Raw genomic sequence first — 25053 nt, forward strand, 5'->3', positions numbered from 1 at the left:
TTTTCCTCAGGTGTCACTTTGGCTAAATGCTTTGTGGTTGGGAGTTTTCTCGTCCAAGCTGGAATCTGACAGGAGTCCATAATCTATTAGTCCTCACACGGAGACACACACTCACGTGTCACTTCCTGTACATAAATTCACGACCTTCAACTCTTTTCTGCCAAGACAGAAGTGATAAAAGTTTGACTGTGGAAATCAAAACAGGATGTGAAAACGCAGCCAGGAGAAGAAATACACCTCTCAACAACAACAACAACAACAACAACAACAACACGACTTATGCAGTGGTTAACTAGTTAAACATCTGAGAAGTTGTGATTGTTTTTCAGAACTATTTTATTACAGAATTTTTGCTATTGCCAATCCCATCCCACACACGTGAACCTTGACAAACAAAAACTCTGACCAGATTCTTTTTTTAACGCTCAGATTGAACAAAAACAGTCAAAATAATAATAATAATAATAATAAAAAAATCCAGAACAGCAGGCCATAGCAGCCGCACTTGTTTTGTTTTTTTTTCCCCCCAAGACTAGAAAATACACTTACAGTTTGAAGCAGCAACAGAATGTGAGTTTACCTGATTATACAACTGAACACTATTTTTGTTAGGGTTTTTTTTTTCCATCACATTATAAAACTCTAAATATTTCTTATATCTTTTTTTTTTTCTTACCAAAACGCAACCTCATCAATGGCAAAGCAACTGGGTTTTAAGCAAAATATACACCTCATGTTCACCTGGAACAAAACAGAAAAAAAATAAAATAAATCAGGCAAATAATCGACTTCATGTTTGATTCTTTCTTTTTTTCTTTCTTTCTTTTTTTTTTAATCTTTTTATTGTTTAAGCCAATAAAACATTTCTGCCTTTTTTTTTTTATCTGGGGATGCAAATAATATCCTGAACGTGTTCTGTGACTGACTGCTGCGTCCACTTTAACTGTACATACACGTTCACCTGCTCGCCATCCGACTGACCAACGGACGACTGCTGCGTTGTTGCAAAGGGAAAACTGCTGTGGACAGTGAATGACTTACTATACAGCGGCCTGTCGCTTTACTGATTATCCTAAACGCCGGCCGTTCACATGTGATGCTGAGAAAGTATTTCCATCAGTACAACTCAGGTTTCATGGTTGCTAACCCGTCGAGAGGATGATCCAGTTTATTACGGCGGAAACACCTACGGGATGAGATCTACAGTCTGATTGGACGACAGACAAGAGGTGCTGTGCTCAAACTGGCGGCGAGCCAGTCCTCACCGATGGCAGCTAAATGTCTCTTTTATTTTCACGTCACTTCTTCGAGTCTATTATCGTGTCGCTTCGACATTAAAGTTATCGTTACAATACGTTGCCAGTATTCACTTAAATGAGCATGAAAGTACAGGATGACTGAGGACAAACTGAAGGACAAGTCGAACAAAAGGGATCATCCTTCAATTTGCTGCACGCGTGCAGGCGAGACTTTTTTCTTTTTTCTTTTGCAGGAAGAGTTCAGTCCATGGGTGATGGCGTGAATTGGCCGTTGAGTCCTGTCTCACCAGGGCGCCACATGCTCCGAATCATGAGAGTAATAAAAATAAAAGCAAAGGAATAAACAGAATGATTCCCACATTACTGTACAAACATAAAAAGCCAACCACATAGCGAGCCCCTGGCAGGTTAACGCCGCGCCGTTCCTGTCCATAAAGTGCACTCTCCTTCCTGCTGTGCGGCCTGGACGCCAGAAAGACGAGAGCAAAAAGGAGGATGAGTTTATGTGAGAGAGAGAGAGAGAGAGAGAGACAGGAAGCTGCATGTGTGTGTGTGTGCGTGTGTGTGGGTGTGTTCAGTCTTATTCCCGGAGCGACTGTGAATTAGAGGACATGACAGTCTCAGGTGTATGGACGGAGGAGGCGGAGGGGAAGGTACGGTGGAGGGGTGTGTGTGTGTGTGTGTGTGTGGGGCTGGCGTTAATAAACATAGCCCTCGCTGTAGGGGTGCGGCGGGCAGTATGGCCCCTCCTGTACGTAGGCCATGTTCTCGTCAAAGTGCGACAGCGGCACCGTGTCCTCCTCGTTGATCTGCCGCTCCATGTCCGTCTTCAGCACCGGCCGCTGATTGTCGGGAAACGCCATGGAGAACAAGGCCTCGGGGTCGCACACGAACTTGTAGACGTATCTCTCACCGGCCACCTGGACGGAGACGGACGGGACGAGGTGGAGAGAGAAGAGGGGGAATGAATGAGTTGGACATTTGTGGGTTTGGACAACAGTTTCCAACACAGCGGGCCAGAATGAGTCCATCAAACTTATGCACTATGTGGACAAAAGTATCCAGACTCTACCCTTTAAGGGCCGTTGTTCAGGGTTTGGGCTCGGCCCCTGACTTCCAGTGAAGGGAAATCTTAATGCTTCAGCACACCAAGACATTTTGGACAATGCTATGCTTCCAACTTTGTGGCAACAGTTTGTTGAAGGCCCTTTTCTATTCCAGCATGACTGTGCCCCAGTGCACAAAGCAAAGCTCCATAAAGACATGGTTGGATGAGTTTGGTGTGGAAGAACTTGACTGGCCCACACAGAGCCCTGACCTCAACCCCATCCAACACCTTTGGGATGAACTGGAACGGAGGTTGTGAGCCAGGCCTTTTGGTCCAACATCAGTGTGTGACCTCACAAATGCTCTACTGCATGAATGGGCACAAATTCCCACAGAAACACTCCAACATGTTGTGGAAAGCCTTCACAGAAGAGTGGAAGCTGTTAGAGCTGCTGAGCTGTCTGTGTGTTTAGAGTGAGGCGTCATTAAAGTCCCTGTTGGTGTGAAGGTCAGGTGTCCCAGTACTTCTATATAGTAAAAAATATGAAAATAATATAATTTTCTTGAAATGTACTATTTAGAAAACACAACAGTTTTAGTGGATACAAACATAATTTCTGTTCACTAGAACAGAGATTACAGCCACTCATCTGGTCATCAGTGTGTAAAAAGACTGAATTTCCTTTTGTCATCAAAAAACACCTAGTTGTTAATAAAAATCTCTCCCTTAATATTTCTGGATAACCCCGAGTAACCCAGCTTTAAGTAAAGTCAAATGTGCGTATGCTCAGACCTCAGACACCAACCTGATGGAGGTAATGACATGTCTGGTGAATAAAGTTGTTTTATGTGTGTTGCACTTTTGGTTGCAGCTTCATTTCTGATCTCAGTGGGCAGATTTTTTTCTTTCTTTTCGCGACTTTCTAGAGATTTCATTGAAGTTTTCTTCTGAAAGCTCCACACACTGAGGCGCAACCACATCACATAATCACTCGAGCAGGTTTTCATTATGTGGTGTGCGCACACTTGAAAAGGTGCTAAATAAGGATAAGAGAGGGAAAAAAAGAAAAGCTTAGAGTGTGTTGTTGATGTGCACTGTTCACCCATACTGCACTGCACAAAGGAAGTGGAGGAGCTGCGCACAGTTGGAAAATATTAGATTGTTGATGGTGGTGAAAACAGCTCCAGGAAAACCTCAGAAATTAATCCAACGATTCTGAGAACACGTTTTTCTGTGTCTTTGTTAAATTTCACCTCTCAGAGCAGCAGTCTGATTTAGATCCAGCAGAAGTTTCATATCATCTGCTGCTGCTGAGGACCAACTCATGTTTCCTTTATCCCCAATCATCCAAGAATATCTGTGGCACAGGAGGGCTTACTGCCTTGATGCGGATCAGCTTCACTGTGTTTCAGGTGCTCCGCCTCCTTATGCGAGCCACCTTTGGGAGAAGGTGGAGCACGTGCTCCTCCTTCAATACAGGTGGCATCAATCGGCTCATTATCGTCTGCACCAGCTCACAACCTTTCAGCTTGAGACGCTGTTTTCCTAACCCATTTCAGAACCTTTTGAGCAAACCTGCACTGAGATCTTTAATGTTCTTAACTGTTTGTGTGTTTGTTTCGTTTACCTTTTGCATGATTCCCTTCTCGTAGTAGTAGCGCAACGATCGGCTGAGCTTATCGTAATTCATCGCCGGTCGATTCTTCTGTATCCCCCACCGCCGAGCCACCTTTGTGCCGCACAGACAAACAGCACAAACACAGTCAGTAAACATAAACAGAGAGCGGGATGCCAAAATGCAGACGCATCGAACACAAACACGCGCGGCCGACCTGACTTCCTGTCAAGGCGGCGGCGGCAGCTGAAATGTTAAACAAACTTATTAGTCCATATTTTCCTAATAACAGTAATTAGAGTGCGTCCAGCCTGAGCAGGCCTGACCAGGGATGTGTTCATTAGGAGCTTGTCACACACCCAGCGGAGGAGGCAGCAGATGTTGCAGCACCTGTCTAGCAGACCCCCCACCACCCGGCCTCGCAGTCCAAACCCACAGCCCCGCAGTGCTTCTCGTCAGCTTCCCCTCTGCAGACTTTACTCTGTCTCTGTCATTTTCCCTCTTCTCGTGTTCGTCTCGCTCTGCATTTCTGTGACTCCTTCTGCGACAGAAATGTATATACACTGCGAAAACACCGGAAACGTGGATCTGCTGTCAGGCTACACCTGCCCGGTGTCTCGTGGCGTCCCAGAGCGAGTGCGTTTGGTCACCTGATGGCATGAATGGGCCCCCCTGTTAGCTGCAGCTGGCCCGTGCCTGAACACGCCGTCGGTCTACGTGGACCTGCGCCAGAGACCCCTCCACCCCCCTCCATCTCCACTCTCACCCCCCCGCCTGCACCCCACATCCTCCTCCATCCCCCAGCAGTGAGCAGCAGTGACTGAGCCCCACTGTGTGTGATGTGGCCGCACACAGACGCTGCCTCTGTTTCCCTTTCCAAAGGCCCAACCGTCAACATTGCTCTTATTTTTAGGAAGGTGTGCTGTGAAATATTTAGCAGAGGCTGACCTAGTGGGTCAGTTGGATGGATGTGTCAGAGTACAAGATAAATAAAAAACTATTATGGCAAACCCAGGCCAGACTCGACCACTTTAAGAGCGGAGAACTGTTTTTATTCCACTTCAGATGTCGACCTTTGACGGTGTCTAATTTCGCCTGGATGCATCACACACACGACTTGTTTTTTTGCCTCACCTGTAGCTGTAACAAACTGGCACAGACATGACTGCAACAGATCGAGCCAGAGCTGTAACTGCTTTACTTTCATTCTGAACTGATCTGATGATTTAATTGATTAACATTTCTAAAAAAAAACAAAAACAGCCATCATGATCCCCAATTTGACATCCTCGAATTGTTCGTTTCATCAGACCAACAGTTTAAAACCTAAAGACATCCGGTTGATACTTGAAACTAAAAAATCCTCCTCTGAGAAGCTGAAACCTGCAACAGCTTGACATTTTTCTTCGATTGTTAAAATTGTTTTTGATCCTGTGACGACTAACTTGTGTTTTGGCAACACACTGAGGGATTCAGTGACTGATTCAAACACACACACAAGCACGACGTGTAGTTTAACGCTGAGCAAAAGAATAGTGAGAAAAAAATGAGTCGTAGAAAAAGATCTATAAAGGAAAAGTTCTTTCCAGTTTTTGGAAATTATTCTAAGATATCATGAAAGGGATTTACAATTAAATGTATTAATATAAAAACGGACGGTTTAAAAAAAACAAACAAAACAGTAGTTATAAATAAGTTCTTCTCTCTCACCTCCTCTGGCTCGATGAGTTTGAACTCCATGCCGCGGCCGGTCCAGGCGATGAAGTGGGAGTTGGACGGGTCGTCCAGCAGAGCCACCAGGAACTGCCAGAGCTGCAGCGAGCCCCGGCGCTGGTACGACGGGCCCTCGCGGTACAGGCCGGACTCCTGCTTGATGTCACCTACGGGACGCAGAAAACACCATTACTGCACGGTGTTTCAACATTAGTCCACGCCCAGCAGTTTTCCGTGCAGTATGTAAAAGTACTCGGCTTCACTCCACGAGGACTCACCTTCAGCCTTCTCAGGCACCACGCAGGTGTCATCGTAGAAATGCCTCACCACTTTGTCAAACATGCAGCCTGGAAAACATGACAAATAGGAAGCGTTTGACACAAAATCTTCAGCAAAAATCCAAAGTGCACAACATTCACTCGAATCATCGTTGGTACCTTCAGTCCTGTTAGTGTGAGCCAGATAGCCGTCTTGCCGTAAGTAGACAGAATGGCAGCTAGGCACTTCTGCTGAAAGCCAGGCAAGAATGGGAGAGTGGGTGTTAAAGGGCCCGAAGGCAGCATTAAGAACACTATCTCAGTTATCTGAGAGCAGTCAAAGCCTGTTCACTCAATGCACCACTGGCTCTGATTAAAGAAGACGCCCTGCAGCTCCAGCATCGCAATGGCCACAGGCGAGCTCACTGTATCACAGTGCTGATACACACTCCGAGCGTCTCCACTCAGAGGAACACTTACTACCCAATTAAACATGGCGCTCATGTGAAAACACAGGCTGACATGATGTAAGTTTTGTCATAACGTGAGGGCTCAAGATAAAGCTTTTTATGCAGTTTTTTAAGATCAAAACAGCACAGACCTGAAGGTGTCAGCTTCTTTTAACTTTAACTCCGTGTGACTGCAGCACGTACAGCTAAATGTTGATTTAAAGGTAAAGTTTTCATAATTAGTGACTGGATCCTACATGAACACACTCTTTTCTGTCGTGACAGTTTGGATTTTTCACTTTTTCTCTGAGCCAAGAGTAAACCCACTGTAACATCATACTCTGGTTTGTGGACGACTGGTTTTAAGCCTTAATTTTGGCATTACTGTCATTGCCATCTTGATTTTTTTGGAGCCAGAAGTGATCATAATGAATGAGCAGAGTTGAGGAGCATCTGATTGAGAATCCAAGGACACAGGCAAGGTATCCACGCCTTAAAGCATTCCCTGCTTTATTGTCTATTTTAATTTACAAACTGAACACAAACCTTCCAGTTTGCTGAGGTGAAAAATCAGGCGAGAAGTAGGCTCATTCTCTCATAAGCTTACATACAATCAGATCTCTTTTTGAAACCAGTGGGGTCGCCCCCCACTGGCCATTTGAAAGAACGCAAGTTTAAGGCGCTATGGCATTGGCCTCACTTTTCTGGGTGTGGAAGCTCCGCCCACTGTTAACACAGCCACTACGCTGAGCTCTGAGTGTCACATGTTTTCTTCCACAAATCAGAGTTTTAATCAGGAGTTTTTTAGGGTGACAAATAATAAAAGATAAATTATGAGGTGATTGAAGTTAGCCTCACGTTTACCTGTTCCAACATCAGTGATTAATTAATGCATCAGTAATTAGAGTCCACTGATACAAAACATATGTTTATGAAAGGAGCCTTTTCTGTATAATAATTATTTTACTTTTGGGACTTGAGACAAGAGAGGTTCTGCTTCAATCTAAACGTTGCTTTTTTAATATTAATTGTAAGAGAGAATCAAAGGCTGGTTTTGCACTGAAGTGCAAAATTTTGGTGGCTCCTTTTTAATATCAGGGTTTTTAAACTTTATAAACCTATTTTTGGTTTAAAATCTTATCTGTTCATCTATTATCTATTCAGCCCTGTTATGTGATTCAAATCATTTGATGTCCAATCCTAACCATAACACTTACTTTCACTTATTACCTATCATTTGCAAGATATTGTACCTACTATGTGATTCATACTATTTACCTACACATGTCTAATTACATAATTCTCCAAAAATGACTTTTGTACAGAAGCCTGTATCCACCAGTTCGCTTAACAACACTGTCCACATCGATTCGTCCATTTACTGTCTATGTCAGAACCTCCCACAACACAGACATCAAATCAAAAAAACAGCCAAACGGGTTACAAAGTGAATGTTCAATAAACAGACTCAGGCCCTTCATTTAGGCCCATAAACATTTCTCTGAACTTCATCAAAGTAATGGGCTTGTAGAGGAAATTGCCACTAATGAAATTACCATCTCTCCTCCCATCCTTTTCAACAGGCCTGCTCCGGTCAACATGCTCCACTGTGACTGCTAATAAATTCACTCTGATGCTCCATCTTGGGTGCACAGTACAGTACAGTACAGTACAGTAGTGGACAAAACACTGGCAAGTGACTAAAAAGCAAAATATACCCTCTGTTCACGATCTTTATAGTTGACTCAGACCTTTACAGAGTGTGTATTTTTAATGACAGTAAGAACTGAGCTTTTACTGCTGTAAGTCAGTGAAATGCACACCCAACATCTTGAATAGTGTTGGAACAACAGCTTAGCCTCTTAATTTAACTGATAACAACTTTGATCATAAATTGTTTTATCAATTCAATAAGTAAAAATGTGAGGAAAGGTTATGACGACACTGTCTAGAATTTTTTAGGCCCTTTTGGACGAAATCACTGAAGGAATTGGCCACATGTGGAATTCATACTCCAAACAAATATGAAAGATAGTAAATGCTGTGGCTGCTGCTAGCTAGCTAGTCTATTTAGCTGTGCTAGTGGTCCAGCAGCAGGGGACTGTTGTTGTTTATAGGGCTGTAATGGAGACCAGTGAACAGAACAGGACTCGGACTCTGGGGATGAAGAAGAGAAGCCTCTGGTGGTCTGGGCTTCTATCCGATTATCACCTCTTGAGGTACAAAGTGGTATTACAATGTACTACTCCCTCTTACTCATGTCTTTGACTTGAGTTCAGAACTGCTATTTTCTCACATTCAACTGACAGTTTTAAACTAAAATTTGTACACAAATTTGTACCTTTAAAATTTAAAGATTAGTCATCATAAAAACAAACTAGTAATGTGCTACAACCTGGTAGCTTGTAGCAAGTTTGTCAAAGAATAAAATGCAACTGCAATGAATCCACTGTAGTATTTTGAAGCCACACAAAACAAAGCCACTAAAATGAAAGTTTGCTGGTTTTCCTCCTGACAAAATCTGTTGAGATGCTGTTAGGAAAACAAAAACAGCCTCACGTAAAAGAGGTCTGAAAGAGGCCCACAGCGTTCTCCTAGAACTCATCACCCTGGGAAGAGGCTGCTTTTCTCCCTGACTGGTCACACAGACTCTCCTCCAGCTCTGCCTCTCCTGGGTCCTCTCTGTCCGGCTTGTGAATGAACACAGCAGTCCGGCGTATGTTCATTCATGTCCTGATGTAGCCTCGAGCCCTGCAGAGGCCGCGGGCTGATCATTAGGTCTCCTTACTCTCTAACTAAAGGGAGCGGACAAGCGTGGGAGGGCGGATTTTGGATTGTGACCAGGCCTAACCTCCCCTACCCCCTCTTTTCTATTAGAGCACCACAGGAAATGGCGACCGGCACAGACACCAGGCCCAACCAGATCCCCTGCCCTAATAATGGGCAAACTCAATAAACGCCACCGCCTCCTCCCTTGTCTTCTCTCATTCCTGAAAAGATAACGCTCTGGCAGCAAATAAAAAAAAGAAGGTTGTTGTCACTTCATGACTCTTTCACTTACCAGAGTAGACCATAGTAATACACAAACACCCACACAACAACCCCTTTTCAAATGTCTCACCTGAGTCGTAGGTGAAGTCTCTCGGCTCCTGTTTGATCATCATGGAGGCGGGGTACGTGTGGGGTAGCGGCGCTCCCATCATGGCCGGGTGCTCGAACAAGGGGTCAGGATACTCCTGCTTGAAGCCTTGAGGAGGGAAGGGGATGTTGGGCTCTGACATCTGCCTGTGGTAGATGGGCCGGCCGTCCCGAGCCATCGTTGGCGGGGAGGGGAATGAGTGGCACGGCTCCGAGAGCTGACGTCGGAATCTGAGCAGGACCAGAAAATCAGTGGATCCACTATCAGACAGACACAACGAGGCAGAAGCTTTGTTTGTTTACTCTGACCCCGTTTAAAACAGTTAGCTTAAACAGCACATTCAAATATCCAACAAAATAATAAAACTCAGAGACCCACATACCAGCTTTTACTAAAACATGAGCGACTGTAAGAAATGGAATGCAGGGTTGACAAATACTTTTCTTGACTATTTGATGATTTTATTTTTGTCTATAAAATATTGTTAAATGCTTGCCACAGCTTAATGACATCTTCATACTTCTTAATAATCATACAATCACATTAGACAGAAAGGAAAAGAGGAAGATACTCCCATTTGAAAAGCTAAAACTAGAAAATATGTCATGAGTTCTGGAAAAATGTCTACACTGTTCCCAAACATCAAAAACTAACTTCCACTAGCGTCTCGAATGAGATTAGGACTTAAACTACACTAAAGAAGGTGTTTTGTAAAACGAACTGCGGCCGTAAACCTCACGTTCGCTTTTACCAGCAGAATATAATGATCGTGATCCCAGAGGCTGACTGGGACGGTAGTGATTTTAAAGCTTCACTCAGAGTTGTTCTGGGTGCCCGAAAAAGACATTTTTTTCACGTGAGGTCGAGCTGTCGTACGTTCTGTGAACACACAGCCAGCAACGGGAAACAAGAAATCTAGACAATCGAAGTACATGTACATGAAAGGGCTACAGCGGCTCACGCTCGGAGACAGTGGAAAGCAACCCGGCAGTCAGGACGGATGAAGATGTCATGAGGTATTTAACAGGACAGCGAGTACTTTTTATAAAAAATATAATAGAGTTACAAATCTATTTATTTTTCAGACTTTCCTTTTTCTTGTGAATTACAGGATATTTTTACCTCCTCAAGCTCTTACAATTACCCAGAAGTAGGAGAGCAGTTTGCTTTATCTGGTATTAAGTCTTGAATACAATGGATGCAACCGGTGAAGATGAGTCACATGATGGGACTTTATTTTGAGAAGTTACAAGCCAAAAAAGGCTGGGAAACACTGAAACCTCTGAAACCATGAGTTCATTCTATTGTACTCTATGTAGCATAATTTATTTTATTGAGTATACTTTTAGTCTATTTTTCTTACTAACAGTTAGGTCTTGTTTGGTTGTTTGTTTGCTTACTTTTTGACTAACCTACACTGCTGTAATGGGCTACTGGATGATTGAATGTCCCTCAGGATCAATAAAGTATCTATCTATCTATCTATCTATCTATCTATCTATCTATCTATCTATCTATCACCATTTAGATATTTGTCTTTCAGTGTTTTCAGTTGAGATCATTAGCTCCCTCCACCAAATCTTCACTCAACCAGCGAGATTCTCCTGTAGCTAAAACTCTGATCTACATCTTGCTGCTGTGACCTTATTATAATCCGTTCTGAGTACAACCACCAGCTAAAAGCCCCGCATGTAAATGTGATGTAAATGTAAAAGGCTGTGGGCTGCAGTACCTGTGGTCCATCGAGTAGGCGTTGTCAGGGAGCGGCTGTGAGGGCGGTATCTGAGCGTAGGTCCTGTCTGGTTTGGGTGTCGGGGCCGCCGTGGGTGAGGCATGATGGAGGGGGGACACAGGGGTGCTACAGGGGGGCGTCACTGGGCTGGAGGGCTTCATTCCTGCAGGCTGCTTCTGCTCATAGGCACTGTGGAAAACAGAAGATGAGAGTCATGACTCCAGCAGTGCCAGTTGTTTGGGGTTTGACTCCATACTGAATGAGTAAGACTTCATGATGATGCTGAAGGACAGAACTGATTGTTATGTCTTCCTGGTGTTGGAACAAGGCCTTAACATCCACACACTTGTGCATCAGGTTCTTTTTTTGACATGCTTTAGGTGTGTAAACTAAGATTATATGTTGCTATGGTTGCCCAGGTACAACAGATGGAAGATACTACAGATTAAAAGGAAAAGATATTTAAAAAATTTAAGAAAAAAAAAACCTGTCAGATTATTATTTGAGTAGGTGATTTAAACAAATTTCTACCAAGTTATATTCAGGTGAATGGTTGCTTTCAAGCTCTTTAAATTATTACATTTGTACTTTTTTAAAGCACATTATTATTCTTTAAAAATGAGATGTGAGCTTAGTCGCCTGCTGACATGGATGGATACGTTAAGGGATGTCACACCATCTCTTGGCATACACATTTTTATGTCAACCTAAACTCTGCCAAATGTTTTTTTTTTGTCTTCAGAGCAAAAGTCACCAGGTGAGCAAATGAATCACACACATGATTCACCACTTCTGAAACACAGTTTCAAGACGGCTCTCTGCATACGAGGTCATTATGTGAGCTTGCCGAGCACAATGAACGTCACGTATTACAAAACAAATCAGTTCAAGTACTTGACACGCGGTGCTTTGAACAACAGAAGCCAGCAGTTTCTGGTACGTCTAATTTGAAATGTTTAGCAAGTGTTTACAAAGTTGATTTCAGATGAATTAAAATATAATGTAGAGCAGAGCGACTAAAAAAGATTTACAACAACTGACGACGAATAAAAACTGGGCTAAAAACATGACCAAAAAAAAAAATGCCTGGTCAAAGAGTAAAATATAAAAATATTCTGATATTCTAATACACTAACTATTGGTTTAATTTGCTTTTGTGCACCTTCTCAACATTTAACAATACAGGTTTTGTTCCTGGTGGAAAGAAAAATGTGAAACTAAAAACAGCGACTCCTCACTTCTTTTCAGTCAAAGCAAAAGTGTCGTCTTTCAGAGGGATATTTCAGGCGTTTTGGAAGTTTATTTTTAAGCGTTCAGTCGGCGTCGTGCGGTGCCCACCTGATGTTGTACGGGCACTTCTCTCCATACTGGAGTTTGAAGGGCCGTTCCTGACTACAGTTGGAGCTCAGCTCTGAACACGGGCTGTGCAGCTCCCTCTTGATCTTCAGCTGCAGTCCGTGGAAAGCCACTACGCCCAGAGAGGAACAGACATGGAGAGAAACTTTTAATTTAGATACTGACAATGAGCCACCTCACATATCAAACAGTAACCTGTTAGGTATCACATAGTGTGGGTTTTGAGAGCACTGATTTTCACTCAATCAGCTCCAGTTGTTTTGGTTTGACAATTAGCAGCTCTTTATGTCAGGTTGAGCCACCAACCTCCATCCTCAGCTGACATCATACCTGACAAATCATTCACAAAAAACAACAGAAACGATCAATTCACATTTGGAAAGAGAGAATGCTGTTGGTTCTAATCAGCACCTTCATGTACCTCCAGAGGATGATGAGACTGTCCATTACTCACTATGAAACAAAAGGACTGTTTTCTTACTGCACTACACACAGCAATACTCGTGCCCGTATGAATGTGTTCCAGGCCATCGCTGATAAAGAGAATTCATGATGGATAAATTAAAGTTAAAAGACAAGGCATCCACGCACCAGTGGATCTGACATTTCAGACCATCACTTACACAACAGCTCACTTCAGATCACATTTGTTCAGTCTTTTCCTTTCAGGGCCTCGGTTAGTGAAATATGGCAATCGTAAAACCGGGTGTGCGGTGAGCTCCAAGAAATGCTCTACCTGCTTTCAGCTGGCTGTCAATACGTTCCAGACGACAACAACAGGGCTCATTGATCTGGGGGGTGGGGGTGGGGGTGGAGGGCTCTGCGCTCTCTACCTATGGCCCCACAGTGAGCCGGGTGCATCTGAGAGGCTGTTAAGTGCCTGATCAGTCCTGATTAACATCCCATCATCTCGAGTCATGATCAACGCTAATCCAATTGGCTGCGCTTCTGACGAAAACCCAGTCAGTCAGAATGAAGTCAGGGTCGGGTTGCCTCGCCAAGCGGCGAGGCCGTCCCGCAGCGCTCTATCAGACACGACAGAGGGCCAGTCGTGGTTGGAGGGGATGCTTTTTGACTGACGTTTCAGGCTGAGAGATGGCCTTTTCTGGAGCTTTTGAAAAAGAGCGACCAGAAATTGTGAATGGAGGAGGGAGATCCATCAACTCTTGGCCCAACTAGAGAACAGACATTTAGATATTTGATGACCCAAAGTACTCAAATCTGTGGTGTGGGAATATTTTTCTTTGAAATACTGGGGCAGCAAGGAGCTGAGAGAGGAGGATGTTTTGGGGAGTTTTCTCACGGCTGACTGACAGCTGCCGTACGAGCAGGGGTCGATCTGCCAACACCCCATCTGACGCACAGCAGAGCCCCTGGGGGACGGGCCACACGGGCCCGGCATGACAAAGCTCAGGGGTTGTTCGCAGCCCTCGCTGGGGGCCTGACCTTTCCGGGTCATCGATCGGAGGTCAAAGAGACACTTCCTGAGGGGAGACCTTTGACGACGCTTGCATGGCAGAGCCTCGTTAAGGGCTTACGGAGTCAAAACAATCCCTCAGTTTTGAGTTGAGTAAGTGTAATAAGTGTCACTTTAATTACCTGACACAATAAACACACATTTATTTGTTATTCTGAGTTGACTCCCCTGTCTTCTGGTTTTTCAGTTCACCTCATACCAGATAACATTTCTTTCTTTCTTTAACTCTGAACATCAGTCACCAGCTTGTGGGTCAATTTACATATAAAAATGTATGAATAATGGCTATAAAAATGCTCTGTTTAACTGCAAGTGCCACATCGACGATTAAGCTTCACGTGTGTTGCAGCACAGGTCCTTAAATTAGAAATGGAAATGTCACAATAGATCTCGTCAGTGGGGTGCCAAGGTACACAAATCAATAGCGAGGGCATTGCCTCCGACTAAAACAGAGACTTCCTTTTTAGTCCAGAATGTCATGCCCATCACTGCTTGATTGCTCTCATTATCTACATATTGATTAACCAAGATGGTAGTGTGTTTAAAAAAAGAGGCAGTTAGAACAATTACTGGGTCTATTCTGAATGCAAATGTTTTGTAGTTTTCTTTTTTCTCTGCCATTAACTGAATTTTTTTTTTTTTTTACACTTTCTTTTGTCTTTGGCGTACAGATTGAATAGAAATCTTTGTATTAAATGAAACAAACAATGTGGTCACAGAATATAATTTTTTGTTTGTTTCAGATTTGTCAAATTTTATGATCAGGATTTCAGATTAATGAATTTATTTTAGTTTTTTTTACATTTTCTTACAAGACTTGATTCTAATCAGTTCATTTTAGCTGTCATTTTTCTTGGCAATCCTTTCGGTATATTATCAAAAAATTCTTGGCCACAAATGCTGAATATTCTCAGGTACAAATTGTGTGTTTTGGCAGAACCACAGCCTACGTTTGGCAGATATTTCTCCAGTCCATTCATAAAAAAAAAAAAAAAAATACACGTCTTTTGGCAACAGCGAAAAACCTTCCATTCCATTTTCACCTACTGTAGGTGCTCGCCTTTGCTGTTAAATGATGGAGGCTCAGATCTGCTGGTAACGTGTGGCCTCATTTTACACCTCCTCTACTCCTTCGTTCCCTGCTAAGTTATGCTAATGGTAAGCATCTGTGTTGGAGTTTGAGACAAAGAAAATTCTCCTTCTCCTCCTTCAGCCTGAGGACACTTTTGCTTCAAGGCCGCTCACATGCTGCTTCTGTGCAAAGTCGACATTGACGGAAACTGCCATAGCTTCTCGAGAGGTGATAAAGCTGCGGCCATAACAATATAAAACAACACTTTCAAACATGCTCTTTGAAGCGTCAGTACCCCTCAACACAGATTCCTTTCTTTCTTGGTGCCTCTGCCCTTACATCTCATTTTTCTGTTTAATTAACTCATTCTAGCTGTGAACTGAACTGAGAATACCAAAATACAGGCTAGAAAAATGTAAAAATAATCTTACTTTAATATTGCTGTTAATTTCACTGAAGCAGACCTAAAAAAAAAAAACAGATTAACAAAGAATAAAAAGTGGCGAATTCAAAATGGAGGAGTAGCTAACAGACAGAGAACATTTTAGGGATCGTGTTTTCTTTCTTTTTTTTCAGTTCATTACATGTTTTATGTTCATTGTTCATTTAGCACATGTCAGTATATGTTACTATTTTTTTTAAAAAAGTCTACTCCAGTCTAAAAGACAATTAAGATATTTACTTTGCTAATGCTACCACATAGCTAGCAAGGACAGCAAACTAGCTAGCAAACAATTAGGCTAACAACACTGGAGAAAATACTTTCAGCTGATGGTCTCCAACTATCAAAAATGCAATGAACAATACAATTTTCAAAAATTAACCTATACTTTTCATCAAACATAACTCTGGGAACTATTTTCAGCTGTGGACTGGGACCGACTCAAAACGAACGACAGTGTGCTCATTATAAGAAAGGGATGAGATGATAAGAGACGATAAGAAGTGATGGCGTAGAGGAATGAGATTTATCAGCCTTTGGTTTCACAGGTCGTGTTTTACTTTTAGCTTTGGTGTTTCTGTGGATTTGTTGATTATAAAGAGAAAAAAGTGTGCTGCCAGGTTTACACTTAAACTTGTAATTTTGTCCATCCTCTCTCACTGCCCTCCTCACCCTCTTGTCTAACAACTTCTCTCCTATATGTCTTTTAAGCTCCATCTCTCTACCTCACCATCCGTCCCTTCATCTCTCGGCTCTGTGAAACCCATATGGGAGAGCTGCCGGCTGGGATGCCTGCTCGAGCGCCCAACCACGGTGCCCTCACCCTCCCGCCATCTGTTAGTGCCTCTCCAGTCTGCTGCAGGTTTGCCAACAGGACAATTCAGATGGTCAGCAGTCTCCTGCCACCGTGGCCACCCACCCTGGCTACCTCTGAAGGACAATGGGACAGTCTCGGTGACCTCTGCTTCTCCACTGTACACCACACAGCTCTGGATTTTAGGCTAAGCTAATTCACACTCAGAGGTCAGGATTTTAGTTAACTGTTGAGTTTTCTCAGCAATACAAAATCAAGTCAAATGAATGGAAACAATTTGAGAGGACAAAATGGGACATAGAAGATTGTTTTTACGTCCTCACAACCAAGGTTTGCTTAATCTGTTCTAGTCTTCAGTCTGTGGAGCAACTGTTGTCAAAGAAACAGCTCCAAACACATAGAGAATATTCAAAAAGAAAACAGCAAATAAAGTTCTGGACAACACCATCAAATTTAAGTTTGTCCACATAACAGCAAGACTTAATTTTGTGTTTAAAAGGGTGACACGGGTCACATCAGCACAAGCTTCAAAAAACAGATCGCTCTCTGGCTTTTAATCTCGCAAACCAACAGAAGAAAACGACTCAAGGATCTCAGGTTGTTATCTGGCTCGCAAAGGTTTAAAAAGGGTTAAAAAGGGTCAAAAAGGTTTGTTGTTTCATGGCAGACTCATTTCTGCTCAATCTTAGCCAAATGTTTTCTTTGACTGCTAATCTTACGTTTTACTATAAAACAAAATACTATAAAATGAAATCCTCACTTTCCATTTTGTCCAACTTTGTTTCCAGGTTAAAGGGCGTAGAGGACATAGGGAAGACTTGTTTCATGTCTTTTCTCACAGTTTCATGGGCGTTTTGGCTCATCTGAAAGACATGTGCTCGCTCCGGGTCCCACTGAGCTCCAATCACTCCATTTCTGTCCCCACCTTGGCACTACTTCCTCCAGAAGCAGGCCGTGCCAAGACACCAGTCACCATGTGCAGCCACCGTGCACGACCAGGTGAAATACGACTAACTACCTCGTCCTTATTACAGCGAGTGTGAAATCAGCTCAGGTCAGATGCTAGAAAATTCTCTCAAACTCTTAGGGAATGATCTTAGAAACTCTCTCTTTTCTCTTGTAGGAAAAACAAAAGAGATGCCTGCTTTCATGCAGTAAAATCCCCGCTGAAGATTTGGGAGTGTACCAGAAGGCCAAGAAGCCCTCAGCTGAAAAGGATAAATGTAGTATTTAAAAAAGAAAATCTAACCACACTGGATGGTTTGCACAAAACGCACCAGGAAAAGGTCATCCAGGAGTGTTTTTTTTAAAAAAATATTTTATTTTATTTTAAAAAAAAAAGAAGAACATTCAAAACAGCCATCAATTGACAGCAGTTTGGCCCACCTGGATATAAAAATATCACTTCAACTCCCTAACAAAAAAAAAAAAAAAAAAAAAAAGAAAAGTAAAAAAAAATCTGCCACAATATTTTGATGTTTATGCAAATAAACCACAGTGCAATATCATCTCAGTGGCGGTGAGAGCAACAGAGGGACGGGAGAGACAGATATGGAGACAGACAGACAGACAGAGAGAGACAGACAGCCCTCCACATGCACCTGTCTGCAGAAGCTCTCCAGAGAGCACTTATGCGAGCAAAGGTGAGGGTACGGAGAGACACGGAAAAACACACACCGCCACACACACACTCTCCACGAGTACAAACACACCAGTCGAGACGAGTGGGGGAAATAAAACAAAAAACAACACACCACAGATGTTGACACACACCCAAACACCAGCGCTAACACATGCACAAACACACAGAGACACAGAGAGAGCGGCGTGGTCTCTTACTCACAGTTTTCAGTCTGGAAGTCTGGAACGAACTGCTCGTCATTGTCAGGAACTTGAGCTAAAGACACAGGCAGAGAAGGAGAAGAAGAAAGGGAATGATTGTTTCCGATGTTGATGGACAACGCAGCATTGATCGCAGCTCTCTACACTGCACTGGCAAACAGTCTCCTGGGGTATTAGGTGGGCCTATCCCAGCATTGTCGGTTAAAGAACGCAGCTGTGAAAAATCAGGCCAGGAAGTACTTTGGTTTTGTTCGACGTCTGTGCGCAATAAGGTCATGACAAAAACTATTCACCACATCATTTCATTTTTGCCTCTTGTTAAACCCTAATTTTAAAAAAAAAAACAACAACAGAAAACTATACCCCTGAAATGATTTAAACAGTATATTTTTCATGATTTACAGAAGAAGTGCTATACAACAAACACCAGCCTGCGAGGGAGACATCTTGCTTTAGTCTATCCACTAATTCCACTTCCTGAGGTCGCCTTGTCCATTGACTGCTCGGCAGCCTCGGCTCTCACTCCTTGCCAGCAGCCAAACACCCATTGTTAACAGTATCTAATTGGCTTCTTCCCTACTGGTGAATCCACCTGTACCTGCCGAGTTAGGTCTGTTCCAAACCCTCCAATGCTTCACCTGCGCCTCAAACACCCCTGCATTCAGGCTAATGCTAAAATAATGAACCCTGCTCCGCTCCAGCTCCAATTAAGCATGTACGTATTTATATCACACATATTTACACTCGGCGACAGTTCTCCATGTCCCTCAAGTTCAACTCTCTCTGGTGGAAAGCAAAAAGGAGATTTAAATGTGTCATTAGCACGTCTATTTATACACACAATGAGGTGGATCCTCATTATCACTGCATCAGTAACATGTCTCGACATGTCTAGAGATCTTCATCAAAATCACTTATTTTCCATTTTTGTCACTTTCGATATGATCAGGGATTGTTTTTTTTTTCTTTCCAGAGGTGTGAATTGAGGAGAATAAACAATCAACAGATCAAGAGGAGAAATTGCTGCATTTTTTCCAACAATGTCAACCGGGCGATGGGAACAGCAAACAAAGAGGCAGGAAAGAGTTCCCTCTGGATTCTGCTGCAGTTTAAGATGTCAACTTGTATGCACGCTGGCCTTTGCAATGCAATTTGTATTTCAGCCTGGCTGAATTAATGTCGATCGGGAGAACAACTTGGACTTTGCTGTTTACTCCACTTTGTTTTACTACACATGAAAATTTGAGTATGTTAAAACAAATATAAAGAAAAGTCCTCACATGATAAATCAAACTCAAAGCCTCTAACATCTCAACACTTTGACTCTAATTATATTTTTTCCATTTTACCTTCAGTAGACAAAACCACAGCATTCAAACGTGCCAAACCAACAGTGAAAAAAAATACAAGCACAAGAGTCAGAAGAAACAAACTGACAGAAACTTGACAGACAACCTAACCTGAAAAGGGACAACGAGAGGACAGATGAGGAGCACAAACAAATAGAAGGTAGCAGTGTCTCTGTGTCCTAAAGGAAGTACAGGACGGATGAGTCAGCCTGTGAATGAGCCAGCTGATCCCTGCAACACAAACTCCTGGGGAGACGGCAGAGCTGGAAATCTGCCGCCATTCACAAAAAAAAATAAATAAAAAAAGGGGGGGGGACGGGACAGGAAGAAGGACAGAAGTGAAAAAAAAACAAAACAAAAACAGAGTGAGGGTGAATAAGGAGAAGCTGTAGAGGCTGCAAACGTGAGGCCTGGGCAGGGGAGGCAGTCTGAGGTGTTTCCTAAACCTGCACACCAGGCTGAGTTTTAAACAAATTCAAACACTCTGCCTGTGCTGATTTCAAAAGACACTTTACACTGTCGGCGCCAGAATATCGTGGAAGAGTCACCGCATAAAGCAAAGGCAAAGGTGAAAAGTCTCTACGGGACCAGACTTTTATCCCCAGGAGAGGAAGGCAGTTAAACCAGTCCAACAAAGCCTGGTCGGAGGTGCAGGGCAGAAGTGGTTTGTGGGTGTGAAGCGCAGGCCTGTCAGCTGACGAACCCCCTCAAACCTCACGGTCTCGGAGTCGGAAATTCAGTCCGTCTCTCATAATTCCTCCTCTTGTTCCAATTACCTGAACTAATAAATCTTAGAAACGGGGAGGTATTCCTTTTCATCTTAATGGACAGGAAGTCATTCATTAAACCTACAATCTCGAAGCGTACATCATCACATTGATCCATGACAGGCAGAACGGTAATCCTTAACAGTCATACCTCTTATCAGCCGCCGCCGTCTCTTCTCTCACTTTGGATACTGAAATATTAAAATCGTGTCTTATTCTTTTACACGCCCTGCGGTGTGCGCCGCGCCGACTCATAATCTAACCGCAGCTCAGAGTCGGCTCAACTACTCCAATATCTGTTTCAAAGCATACTTTTCATTTTTTAAAAGCTTTGGATCGCACTGCGAATATTTTCAAATGTGTTAAAGAATAGATGGAGCCTGCGAGTGATGGAGGGTCTTGTTCACCTGTGTGAAGGTGTGAGCTCAAATTTCTCCAGACATTTTTTTCCGGGGGATGTGTTTTACGACTCAGTCATTATTTAAAAAAAAAAAAAAAAAAAAAAAAAGTAAGTTGATTCAATCACACTGAGCACCTGATGGCTCTACTTTATAACTAGAGTTACGGTTTCACAATCTCAGCTCTCACTCGTGTGCTGGAGTCGATATTTTTGGTGGCACTTTAGCATTTTATTGCTGCAATGCTGTCACACAAAAATTTTAATTTTATTTAATGTAAATCTACATGACTTGTTTTACACAATTTAAACAGCATAATATTAAAAAAGGTTAATCTTTGTGCTTTTTTTACTGCAGATGTCCAGGTGTCCTCTTGATTTCGAACAACCCAAATTTTAATTAAACCAGTAAAACCTCAACAGTAATTTCACACTTTAAAACTGATTTTTCAGAGCATTACGATTTTCACTTGAACTTATTTTACTTTTATTTTACTATTATATATTATATTACTTTTAAATCATGCAACTTTACATAATTTTTCTTTTCTTATCACACTACACGTGTCAATACGTGTAGTGAAGAGAGGATTCAGGCTGGTGTTACTATTACATAGTGTTTAAAAAATTATATTTTTACAACAGCGCTTTGGCCAATTTCAGATAAAATGCTGGCAATTTGTTTCACTTTTCAAATTTATATACATGCAAAACTACTCCAAATCACCCTTTACGAGCAATTATGTGCTTTCACTCCATTCAGCTTAACACTCACAACACAAATCTGGATTTCTGGTTTAACACTGACAACAATCAAAAACTACATCCAACAACTCTGAAAACGTTCTGCTTTTCACCGTAAAACTCGAGAAACAGCCAACTTGCAGTCTACTATAAACTCTCAGTTTACATGCAATATTCAAAGCTTCCTGGTGAAATGCAAATACAAAGTCAAGCAAGGAAACCAAGTGGAGCATGCACATGAGAAAGGATAAAATTCACCACCAACCAAAACTTCGGTGCTGCAGACACGATGGGAAGAGGACACTCGCACTTAAATCCTGAAGCATCACGTCTCAGTTAGACCACAATGAGCAAGTCTTGCCATTAGAGAAAAAATATATTAAAAAGCAAAGAAATTGCTAAATATATAAAAAAATATATATCAGCTGTGGCTTTGAGAGACTGAATCTGCAGGTTTGGAAGTGTGTGGTTATTAAAAAAAAAGAAAAATAAAAAAATTATAGATCCATTCTTTTTTTTGCCGCCAAGAAATGAAATTGAAGAAGACAAGGTGGTGGTACAGCTGGAGAAGATAGAGAGGTGTGCTGAGAGGAGGCGAAGAGAGAGAGAGAGAGAGAGAGAGAGAGAGAGAGAGAGAGGGAGAGAGAGAGAGAGCAGATGAGAGAATGAGGGAGTGTGAGAGAGAGAGAGAGAGAGAGCTTGTAGGCAGAGCTCTGGTGGAGGTGGAGGTGGTGGCGGCGGGCTGGCGTGCAGCGCGTTAGCTCCTGCCAAAAGCAGAAGAGACAGTGAGCGTCGGAGAGCCTTCTCCTGGTAATTTGTGATGACACTCTCTGGGTAGAGCCTCCTCGGTCTCCCTCAAGACCCCTCGCTCACAGTCTCTAATGTATGCATGACACACAAGGTGCCTCTTCCACACAGGCTTTTAATTGGACTGCGACGCTAGGCAAGTAACTCCAGGCAGCTTTTTCCCCCCCTCACAACCTATCCATTTTTACCCATCTCTCCTCCTTTTTTTGCTCGAGATTTAAAACACTCACCTTCTGCCAGCCAAGTCTCCTGCAGCTGACTGAGGTCCTGGAAGAGCTCTGGAGGGGGAACCGAAGCAGAGAACAAGGTTTAGAGGCAGTTGAAAAAGCACAATCAAAGCACAGGAGAAGCATCAGAAACAACCGAGTTCATTATGGCGGGCTGATACGCCGTCGGAGTCACTGGAGCTCAGTGGGCACGTGTGCAGCTAATAACAAGTCAATTTGTGTCTCTGACCACTGACAGAAGCTTGTGGGAATCATCACAGGCCGCTGTGTTGTAATTGAGATTCTGTAGTTAGCAGCGCAGGTGGCCACAAACCAATTGAATTTTGCTAAATGTTTAGGAGCCGTGAAATTAACTTCTCCCTCTGCCCTCTGCCTACCTTCAGTGTCCAGAGCCAGGTCTGACTTAATGAATTTTCTCTTTCTGTCATGTGCTGGCCTCTGGCAGCTTGTTGTCTTTTCTTGTGGCTTCTGCAAAGCAAAAAAAAGAACGACACAAGTCATTTTTTCTTCTTTTCCCCACCGCAGCAGCGATTCTCTTGTTGGCTGCAGCACAGGTGCAACTAAAAGAGCAAATGGAAGAGCCTGAATGAAGCACTCATGATGCCTGACACACTTCTGAAGCCTGACCCATGCAAAAGGGACCCGAGCTTCACTCATCAGACGTAATTAACAAGCTGTAACATGATGCACCAGCAATAACAGTGTTCATAGTAGTGGGCACTTTGTTTAGCTGTTTCTCTTTGATGATTAAATGAAACTTAAATGGTCCCTGAGGGAGAACTGAGTCTTGGCAGCAGCAGCAGAGAGACAGAAAGAGATGATCAGAACAAACAAGAAAGTATTAACACAACAGACATTTAAAGCAATATACAGCGTATTTAAAATGATGTGAAAGCTCTGCATCTGTTGTCTAGTTTGGTTCCAGATTTTTTGGCTTATTTATTTATTTACTTTTGGTCAACGATCACTCACTTTGGAGTTACAATAAGGCACTTGCTGGTCGTGAAATCCATCCATTCTGCGCCTCTGTGGCTTTAACTGACGAGCTGCAAAATCTCCTGTCCGGTCACCCTTCAAAACACGAGATGGATGGAAATCAGAGAGAAAGAGGACATGAATAACGACTTCTCATCTCGCCCTGAGTGAAGAACCGAGTTTCGTTCATTAAGGCACAGTTCAGGATCCTGCACTGTTCTCTAAACCGAAATTACCGACAACACCTCCGGCGATGCTGCAAAGTTAAGTTGACAAGCTGCAAATTTCGTGCGTAAACGCGGAGCGCGCTGAGCTGGAGGGCGCACCGAAACGTTTAACACAATACAATAAACTTATGAGGCAGAGTATGAAGCATGAAGGTGTGCAGTTACCTAGCGACCTCGCTTTCATCCGCGAGCGCAGTGCCACGGAGCGGCTGCAGGGTCTCCGCACTCCCCGGCTGCTGCCTGCGCTTCTCCCCGCTCGCTGCGTTGCTTTCTAGCGGCTTGGCATCGCCTCCCGGGGCCTCCCATGGAAACAAGCCGCACTCCGCTTCCTATTGGTTGTCAATGTCTTTCACCGGATCAGATTGCTGGCAGTCAGTCGCGCACGGCTGCAGACGGTGAGATGTCAATGGACATTAAAAGTGTCGTGCGCCTTAAAGTTTGGACTTATAGAGAAATATGGCAAAAAAATACTTAACTAAGCATAATTTTCGTGCTTTTAAAGTTACACTTAAACAAGTATGGAAACTGCACCTGCACACCCCCTCACACACACAGTCCTGTCTTTACCCTCCTTCTCGTTTCCCTTCGCACACAGTGTGTACACACAAACACACTCCTCACTCCTCTCCTGGTCAAGTTTTGTGTCCATGGTAACTGTGTTTTGATGAGCCTCCAGAGGGACTTGCCGAAGCGCCAGCTCTTCGCTCCCCTGTAAGGGATACATTGTTGGGACCCGCAGAAGGCGCTGACCTGGAAGTAAGGCACAGGTCACCGGGCAAAAACTGAGGACAGCCGCCAAAGAAGTCCAAACACGGCTCCCTAACACACATGGCCGGCAAATAAAAGGAGGTCTGCTGACATACAGCTGTTGTAAAGTTTTTAAATTCAGTCTGTTTTCCTGCTGCCCCCTGATTTCCAATCAGGAGGTTATTAATTTTCATACAAGGAAGCTAAAAAATGCTAATTCTCGGAATTTTTTAATGAACTTTTGAATTACAAACTACAGTCCCGACTATAAACCAAAACATTCACAAGATAAATGAAACAACGTAAACAAGAGGCTGTGTGACAGTTAGATTGGTTTACTAATGTCAGTGAGCATTCTGGGTGAGACTTAATGACTTCTGTTTCCAAACTTCGCATCACTGATTAGCTGACTGATTCACGCTACATGATGTGGCCAATAGGAAGTCTTATTAGAGTGATGTGGCCAACTGGACGGAAATGCTGATTGGACAAATTAATTCACGTGGTTCTTCCTCGGTTGACGTATTGCAAGTGATACGTGGGTTTTAGTCAGCAACATGGCGCATGAGAAGCTAGTGTCAAAAATAACTATTTAATG

The 25053-nt window shown here is 43.1% G+C and overlaps 1 protein-coding gene across 9 annotated transcripts; it reads right to left on the reverse strand.

Moving 5' to 3' along the window:
- Positions 1-315: 315 nt before the first annotated feature.
- On the reverse strand, positions 316-24875 carry etv1 (ETS variant transcription factor 1). Of its 9 annotated transcripts, none has more exons than XM_046400453.1 (14): positions 24240-24875; positions 23874-24094; positions 22884-22974; positions 22510-22557; positions 21738-21828; positions 18217-18270; positions 12551-12680; positions 11213-11401; positions 9463-9710; positions 6073-6141; positions 5914-5982; positions 5633-5802; positions 3935-4036; positions 316-2179 (listed from the first exon to the last, which is right to left on the reverse strand). In XM_046400453.1, exons 5-14 carry the CDS (start codon positions 21796-21798, stop codon positions 1958-1960), a joined length of 1314 nt encoding a protein of 437 aa, XP_046256409.1. In that variant the 5' UTR covers positions 21799-21828; positions 22510-22557; positions 22884-22974; positions 23874-24094; positions 24240-24875; the 3' UTR covers positions 316-1957. The 9 variants fall into 9 exon arrangements, with proteins under 9 accessions (XP_046256409.1, XP_046256408.1, XP_046256410.1 ...); XM_046400452.1 differs by having other exon boundaries at positions 6073-6144; positions 24240-24868; XM_046400454.1 differs by lacking the exon at positions 21738-21828 and adding an exon at positions 15549-15581 and having other exon boundaries at positions 6073-6144; positions 24240-24858.
- Between the last annotated feature and the right edge of the window lie 178 nt (positions 24876-25053).

Source organism: Scatophagus argus, chromosome 9 (assembly GCF_020382885.2).
Source record: "Scatophagus argus isolate fScaArg1 chromosome 9, fScaArg1.pri, whole genome shotgun sequence".
In the NCBI taxonomy this organism is placed as follows: domain Eukaryota; kingdom Metazoa; phylum Chordata; class Actinopteri; family Scatophagidae; genus Scatophagus; species Scatophagus argus.

Coding starts and splice junctions, on each gene's coding strand:
- etv1 (XM_046400450.1), bottom strand. CDS start 23,523: ATGGATGGATTTCACGACCAGCAAGTGCCTTATTGTAACTCCAAA. Junction 12,681..18,216: donor AGACTTCCAGACTGAAAACT/GTGAGTAAGAGA, acceptor CTCTGGGCGTAG/TGGCTTTCCACGGACTGCAG. Junction 2,180..3,934: donor AGAAGGGAATCATGCAAAAG/GTAAACGAAACA, acceptor GTCTCCGTCCAG/GTGGCCGGTGAGAGATACGT.